At 39.0% G+C, this 8,780-nt stretch overlaps 1 protein-coding gene across 1 annotated transcript; it reads right to left on the bottom strand.

The window, feature by feature from the left end:
- Nucleotides 1-6,925: 6,925 nt before the first annotated feature.
- LOC102782348 (olfactory receptor 5F1-like) lies at nt 6,926-7,900 on the bottom strand. Its single transcript, XM_006793738.2, has one exon. The coding sequence runs from the start codon at nt 7,895-7,897 to the stop codon at nt 6,926-6,928; it is 972 nt and encodes a 323-aa protein (XP_006793801.2). The 5' UTR covers nt 7,898-7,900.
- Nucleotides 7,901-8,780: the final 880 nt, after the last annotated feature.

Here is an 8,780-nt window from a genome sequence, read left to right on the forward strand (position 1 = left end):
TGAGAGACCTAAGTGAAGCCTAGTCTCTCACATCTGGTCTCCTTTCTTCACTCTTCTCTGTCTAGTTTTGTCTACAGCAACATGTGAGCTGGGATTTCAAACCAGTCAACCAATGATCTGGAATGAAAAGCTCACAGCTTTGGAAAAATCACAGGGGATTTAATATACTGCATATACTGAACATCTCCTTCTAAATGTATAAGTGTGCTCACAAAGAAATGGATAGTGTGTTCTTATGATACTTTTATTTTATGGAGAGAAACAGAATATGAACCAAACAAAAGAAAAACACATTACATAAAAGTTATAAACTAATTTGCATGTAACTGAGTGAAATAACTATTTGATCCCCAACAACCCAGACAGAACTCCAGCTCTCACGGATTGGCTGTGTGTGGCATTGCAGATTACAGTCAGTCAGTAAATTACAGATACTCCTGATCTCAACTCATTATGTACATAAAGCATACCAGTCCACAGAATCAATTTCTCCTTGGATTTCTCACCACTATGTCAAAGACCAAAGAGCTGTGAAATTACATTAGAGACAAGACTGTAGACCTGCACAAGGTTGAATTAGGCAACCACACCATCAAGAAGAAGCTTGATGTGATGGTGACAACTGTTGGTGCTATTTTTCTTAAATGGAAGAAATATAAAATGACCATCAATTGCCCCATGCAAGATCTTATCTCATGGGGTGAGGATGATCATAACAAAGATGGTGGATCAGCCTAAAACTCCACAGGAGGATGTTGATGACCCGAAATCAGTTGAAACCACAGCCACAACTACACCCATAGCAGACTGAAATCTTGCATAAACCACATGTACAGGACTGTACTTTGACTGACTTTGAGAAGGCTTAGGAGAAAGTGCTGTGGACAGAGGAAACCAAAATGGAGCTCTTTGGAATCAACTTGTTTTGCCAGGAAGAGAAAGGTCTTCTTTTCCTTTTCCTTTTTGATAAGTTATAAAGTAAAACAGTACATTCAATCATTTAATGCTCACTTCCTATTACATTTTTCTTAAGGCAAGAAACAAGATTAATATGACTATGAAGTCTTTAGAAATTCATAAAAATGTAATTTGCTTCAAATATAACACCACAACAAATATTATTTCAAATGTTAGTTTGAAGCTGTAAATGGGAGGTATGACAAACCAGCAAAGGTTAACGTTTAATTAGGTAGAAAAAAAGAAAAGCGACATTATTGTAAATAATCAGATGGACAAGGTTGTTCCAAGTCTTTATGACTGGCAATATTTCAAAAGAAAAACAGAAATCAGTGAAGTAATCACTGAAGAAAACAGTTCATGGTGAATACGGCTTACTTCAAGGTAATACAGCAAAAATATGGAGCAGGTATGGAGGAGATCCAGGCCCCAGGAGGGGGCCTTGTTGGTGGTCCTGGTCGGCTGGGGCTGGGTGCTAATGTATGTACCGGCTCACTCCTGGTGGCCGATTGGCAGGGCCTGGCGCCTGTGGCCCGGCTGGGCCCCTTCCGGGGGGTGGGGTGCAGGCACGTGCAGGTGGGGGGCAAATTTTTATTTATTTATTTATTCTTTATGTGTGTGGGCGTGCAGAGTCCTGTCAGTGCCCCTCAACAATAATATTTAACTATTAATCACAGTCAAATAAAATAAATCTGGCTTGCATCAGTCACATGATCACATTTAACCAATGATCACAATTGACGGCAGAACACGCTTGTTACGAGCCGGGAACGAGCTCACAGAGAGCACGCGCATTTTTTGGGGGTCTGGAGCTGTAGGAGAAACACAAGTTAACTCAGAGACACAGACTGATGCAACAAAACCAGTAAGTAGGTGTACAGCGTACACTGTAGTGTATAGCACACAGGAGTATTAGCTTATTATGTACACGTTGGTATGTTGAAACAAACGAGCGTGCTGCGTGTGTAACAGCATGACAAACATTACCTGTCCTTTTATTAACTGCACAAGTAGTGCTGGTCATAGCTGCTAGCTCACTGTGTAAGGCTGTCATGGGTCTGTAGCTCTGTCACCGTTTTAGGGAACATATTTAGTTTTAAAGTAAGTTTCCAGGCTTTTCCTGCCTTTCTGGTGGGATTATATTTCACTTAAAACGATCTAATATGCATGTCCACATAATTATGCATTATTATAATTATAATATATTAAAAAACACACGCTGTATTTTAAAGAACATACATTAAGAAGCAGATTATATTAGATTTATATTTTAAATAAGACAAAATTTGGATTTTACAGCAGTAAAATGATTGTATCTCTACAGTTTAAAAATGTAATAAGCTTTGCCCTGCACAGAGTGGATAGTGAAACAAATGGAATCATCATAAATACATTATTTCATATTTATTACTTCCCCCTCCTCATTGCTTTATTATTGTAGCTCTAGTAATAAATAATAATGTAAGGATTCTGGATCAGCACAGTGATGCCCATAGTATATACAGTATTCTGAAGAAGGTCTAAAATGTCACTGTGTGTGCGTGCATGTGTGTGTTTTATTTAGATGGATTTTTAAAAAAAATATTACTCATGATATAACATTGTGCAGACATGCCTGGTAAGGACATGAGGAGAAACAGTAGGAGCTGTGTGAGGCTACTAAAGGCAGTGCTATAACATTTTTCTGTCATCATTTTATTATAGATTAAGTGCAAGAGTTGTTAGGTGTGGATAATTAGATTATAGTTTATTGCAATAGCAAGTTGTGCCTTGTTCTCAGATAGACAGCAAGTGGAGAGTGATATATGAGATGATGGGATGGAAGGAAGAAGAGAAGCAAAGAGTGATTCACAGGCAGAGCCTAAATTATTTCTCACCGTTTTTGTTGCCTCATGGTTCCAAGCGCTGTCACCAATCTTTGCATTTTGTTATTATCTCATGACACTTGTTTAATCAGCTACCATCTCTCCTATGGACTTTTTACTGTCTACAGTCTCAGATCAACACAGCCTTGCCCTCCAGCACTATCAGCAGCAGGAGCAGCAGCAACCCCTCAACAGCAACATTGTACCCATCAGGTAAAACATCAGCTACGTTTGCTTTGCCTTGTCGCCACCTCACAACAGTGATATAGTATGATGCGATCCCATATTAGATTCTTGATGAATGTGTGTTGTTGTTATTCAGCCTGGTTCAATGTGCCCCTTTTTAACTTTGAGCACCCGCCCCTTTAAATGTCTCTGCACGGCCCTGGTGGGGTGCCCTCAGGCCTCTGGGCCTGAAGCTCGGTCCTCTCTGGCACAGCTGGCTGCCGGCAGAGCCCGCGTGCACGCCACTGCAACCCCCTCTGGCCTCTGCTCCGTAGCTGCTGGGTGACCTCTTGTTTGGGGCTCTACTCAGCTCTTCCCAGGAGGGTGGCACGGTTCCCCCCCTTTTGGTGGTCCGCCTCGGGTCCTCGTACTCTGGGGCCTCTGGATATCTGGGGCCTGGATCTCCTCCATACCTGCTTCATGCCCTGGGGGACAGGGCTATGGCTCCCCACACTCCCTTGCAGATGGTTACATGGAGAAACCTTTGTAATACAAGCATGCTGATCCACACAGGTGTGCACACAGGTGTACACACGGGTGTTCACAGACGCGGACTACACCTTTCTTGGCTGCTGCCTCAAAGCACATTGTGTGCTGTCTATCTTGCATGCTGCACAATATCGTTTAATATTTAGTATCTACTGTTATCTACTGCTAGCTAGTTTATTGTGATGGTGCTGTTTTTATTATGTTGCTCTTTTTTTTGTTTGCTTTGTCTTCTGTGTGTTTTTCTCCATACAGGTGATCCAGGTGTTTTGTTTGTTTTTCTTTCTTTCTTCCTCCCTTTCTCACCGTCTCTTCTCCCCTCTGGTTTTCTTTCTCTCCCTCTCTTTCTTTCATTCTTTCTCCCTGTCCTATCCCCCAGTCATGTCTGTCCCGTTTGTAAAATAAAGGTCAATCAAATGGACCAATATGGCAAGGCCACGATGATCCACTTGGTAAAATAAATCCGCTTGGCATCTTTCTTGGCCTTAAGACAACAATTCTGATGGCTAAAGATCCAAACGAGACACAAAAAAATAAAAAAAATATGGAGTTCTTTGTTTAGAATAAGAAAAAACTAACTTATGGAAACCCACAAAAACTACACTGTAAAAAAACAATCCTAAAAAAACAGTAATATTCCGGCAGCTGGGGCGCCAAAATAATCCCACAAAATAACAGAAAATAACTTTCTCATAAAAATACGGTTATTTTCATTAATGACAATACAGTTTGTTGCCCTAATTTTACATGGGATTTTGCCTTTTTTAAGTGCTTTTAAACATTAAATTAGGAACATTTTAATGTGAGTAAACAATGAAATTACCTATAAACAACGTCAATGAATGCAGCAATATGAATAATAATACTTAAATGTACAGAAATATACAGTTAACAGTTGGTTTAAATAACAATAATGGATTGCATTTTTACAGCGCTTTTCAAGACACTCAAAGCGCTTTACAATTCCACTATTCATTCACACACTGGTGGAGGCAGCTACAGTTGTAGCCACAGCTGCCCTGGGGCAGACTGACAGAAGCGAGGCTGCCATATCGCGCCATCTGCCCCTGTGGTCATCACCAGTAGGTGGTAGGTGAAGTGTCTTGCCCAAGGACACAACGGCCAAGAGTCTCCAAGACGGGGCTCGAACCGGCAACCTTCTGATTACAAGGCGAACTGCCAACTCTTGAGCCACAATTGCCCTAAATAACAATAATAATAATTATCATTTGATGTAAAAAACAGTTTATAAGAATCATTTTATATATTTTTCCATAGCATTACATTTGAATTTAACAGTTCAATCTTTCAAATAACGGACAGATATTTGTGAAATTATGATACATTTGTGAATGTATTTTAAAAATCTAAATATGCTCATGTACAGACAGATACATTTAAAAAACAAGAAAATTGTGTTTTATTACATTTACAGTGATTTTACGTTAATTTACATTTGAAATGTAAAATCACAGTCTATTTACGTGAATTTAATGATATTCTGGAAAAACAGTACAAAACTGTAAAATACACAGTAAAATACTTTTATATTACAATTTTTTACAGTGTAACAAAGGCACAGCACAGAAAAGAGGTTGGAACTAATAAAGCATCTTTTTACTTTTCTTCCCTATATTTTAACGCAAATATCTGTCTTTTTCACTCCTTACATTTTAAAACAGACTCATTGCTTTTGGTTTAACACATTTAATTAATGTTTTTTTTTTCTTTTTTTGCACACTGGACACTGCAACTGAACCTGAACAGGTAAAATATAAAAAAAAACCTTTCAACTAACCAGACTAGCCAAGTGTAATGAGAAGACAGGACAGTTGTGGGTTTACATTTATTTTGACCTTCAAAAAGACATTTAGTGCAAAAATCTTGGAAATGGAAGTAATCTTAGATATGCAACTTTCGAACTAATTACACTAGAGGTGTCAACAAGGCCCAGGAGCCAAATTTGGCCCAGCAAAGTAAGAAAAAACAAGTTACAGAAAGCCTTAGAAAACTATACTAACTATAAGTGCGAAACTGAGCCATGCAATGTGCATATGGCCTGAGGGACGTAACAGTGGGTTATATCACAGTGTTCAGAGTAACAGCCTGCTTCAGAAACTGTCTTTGCGCGGCTTGTTTTACTAAACAGTGGTCTGCAGAGCCTCCTGAATGCAGCAGTTTGAACAGTTCGTGTCCGGGACGTGAGCGGTCTGCAGAGATTTCCTAATTCTGGACCTCTACAGGTCCTGGATGGAGGCAAGATCAGCACTGATGATCATATCTACAGATCTGATTGCCTGTTGCAGTCTGGCCCAGTGACTGATGTCCACAGTACAGACTAAATGATAGCAATATGGAAGATGACCAGCAGCTTCCTGAGGCAACTTAGGGCCTTCTTCTGGAAAGAGTTTATATGCAAGGATCACTTCAGATTGTGTGGAAAGGTGGGTCCTAAGAATCTGAAGTGATCCACAGTAGTTACTGTATTGTTAAGCATCAGACAAATCAGACTTAAGGATCAGACCAATGATGGTGGTGTCATCAGCGAACTTAAGGAGTTTCACATATGGGACAAGAACAGCAGGGAGAGAACACACCTGTGGGGGAGGCTGGTGCTGGTAGTTTATGTGTGGGATGTGGTGCTCCTCACCTGCTGCTGGGAAATGAGCTTCCAGATCTTTTTTTTTTTTTTTTTTTTGCAATTGTACACATTTATTTCTTACTATTTAACAGATTTCTACATTTTGTCATGTAGAAAAACTGATTTGCACTGTAAATGTTCAGCTTCAACTTTCAATCCTTCAAACAATCAAAAAGCCATTTAATTGTACAAGTGTTAAGTAAAAACGGACTTTCATGTTTGATTAAGCAGAAATTCAAAAACTGGTCCAGTTGCTAAAACCTCTGACTGTTTCAATAAGTGTTAAAGAAAAAGAGGATAAAACTAAGAAAACTACTACAACTGCTTCACATCCATGTTGTTGTGGATCAGATTTATAAGACAGCATAATATCAAAATAGATTGACACTCTGATAGTGCTGCCACATCTAAAACAGTTTGTCTTTTAGTCCTTTTCACATGTGCAGTCTCCACGGTGCCTGTTATTTCCTTGAACAGTAATGAGAAGAAAGACTGAAATTTACAGCCTTTCTACATATCAGTGTTTTTTTTTTTGGTAATTAGGCAGGTGACCATCAAAAATACATTTAGTGCAAAGACATCTACAAAATGTAAATCATCTGGGAAATGCAGATAAATAATAAAACTTCATATCCGCTCACATCAATAGACATGTTTTCAGACAGCTCCAAATAAAACACAAATTTCAGTAAAAATTAAACATTTTTTTTGGACTTATTTTAAAATGGATGTCAAACAATGGGTGTGACACTTAGCTGTGTGTGAAACGATTTTCTGATCGAATAAAACAAAAATTAGTTCTTTTTAAAATAACAACACTATGCAATTTTTTTCGAATTTTGGTCAGTTTGAAACCGTAAATCAGAGGATTCATAATAGGAGGAATTACAAGAAACTCTAATGCTACAAAGTTTTGAAGGGTCTGAGGCAACTCTTTCGAACCCAGTCGCATACTTATAACATCAGTAAGTATTGCCACAACAAAAGTAAATAATGAGACGAGATGTGGGACACATGTTTGCATGAACTTTGCCCTGTTTTCTATAGACCTGACACATGTTTGAATGATATACATATAGGACCAAACTATAAAAACACCGTGAAGCAAATAAATAATTGTTACAATATTTGCAGATATAGCATTGATTGTAGTTTGTTCTGGAAAACAAGCGAGTTGAACAATACTCCAGTTCATACAGAAGAGTCTGGAAATATACGGGCTGCATAACTTCAGTCTGGATGTTAGAAAGGCATTCACAGCCATAATGCAGAAGGTTGTTAACCACAAAGAACATGCAAACCTAATGACTCTTTGCTTTGACATGATAGAGTGGTACTTCAGGGGCTGACATATGGCCACATATCTGTCATATGCCATGAGTGCAAGAATTGACAGTTCGCCGCAGACAAAAGAAAAAATCACCTTAGTCTGAATAAGGCAACCGTAATATGAGATGAGATGAACATCAGAGAGGAGATCCCAGAGAAATCTGGGGTAAAAACCTGCTGTTCCATAAAGTGCATTCATGCAAAAGACACAGAGTAGAATATACATTGATTCATGGAGGTTGCCGTCCAAGATGATGATCACAATGAGAGAAACATTTAGCAGGCAAATGATGCAGTAACACAACAAACTGAGGAAAAAGAGAACAAACCTGTGACTGATTGTTTCATTGAAACCTGAAAGAACAAACATTGTTATTACAGAAACATTATTCATTGTGATTGGAAGACCTAAGTGAAGCCTAGTCTCTCACTGTAGCTGGTCTCTGTTCTCCTCTCTCCTCTATCAGGTACAGATAACAGCAACATGTGAGCTGGGATTTCAAACCAGCCAATCATTGATCTGGAACGAAAGCTCACAGCTTTGGAAAATCACAGGGGATTTAATATGTATCATGTACTAAACACATAATAAAACAAACCTGCAGGTTCTTGAAAAAGAAATATTAAAACGTTTTACAAATTTATTAAAAAAATGCTTTCTTCACAATACTGTTAGGAATTTCTTACATTTATGGCAATTAAACATAATTGTCCAGGGCTTGTTGTGGTTTTCTTCTGTTTTTCGTTTGTAGTCTTTCGTAGTCCAGTCAGATCATTGTTGCTTCTGTTATAATGATCAGGCTGTCTGACGTTTGCTGAAGTCACTAGAAAGACAGTAAGAAGTTCTTGTGAATGTTGCTTTGTCTTTGCCTCTGTGAAAAAAAGAATTGTTTGCACCTGTTACCTGCTACTTACCTGTTACTCTGCCGCCTGCTCACTCTCTACCTTTCCTATTCCACAATGGAAAGATTCCATCCCAGGTACCTCTCCAATTTTCTGCAGAGTGATGTAACCTTATCGTTGCACCACGATCACCCCATTTTCCTCCAGCCCAGAAAAGAGTAAATCAAAGTTTTTTTTGAGATCAGGTTGTATATTCTGAGTTGCTGCGGGAACCACAACCTCGGCTGGGCCTTCTTCTGGATAGAGTCTATATGTGGGGACCACTTCAGATCGCTTGAAAAGGTGGGTCCTAGGAATCTGAAGTGATCCACGGTAAGTACTCTATTTTTAAGGATAGTTAGGGCGAGTCTGAAGGTTCACTGTCACCTCCACAG

This window comes from Neolamprologus brichardi, chromosome 16, assembly GCF_056152115.1.
Source record: "Neolamprologus brichardi isolate AB-2024 chromosome 16, ASM5615211v1, whole genome shotgun sequence".
Taxonomy (NCBI): Eukaryota; Metazoa; Chordata; class Actinopteri; order Cichliformes; family Cichlidae; genus Neolamprologus; species Neolamprologus brichardi.

Bases quoted from the DNA above. Each gene is read 5' to 3' on its own strand.
- LOC102782348 (XM_006793738.2), bottom strand. From the start codon at position 7,897: ATGAATAATGTTTCTGTAATAACAATGTTTGTTCTTTCAGGTTTCAAT.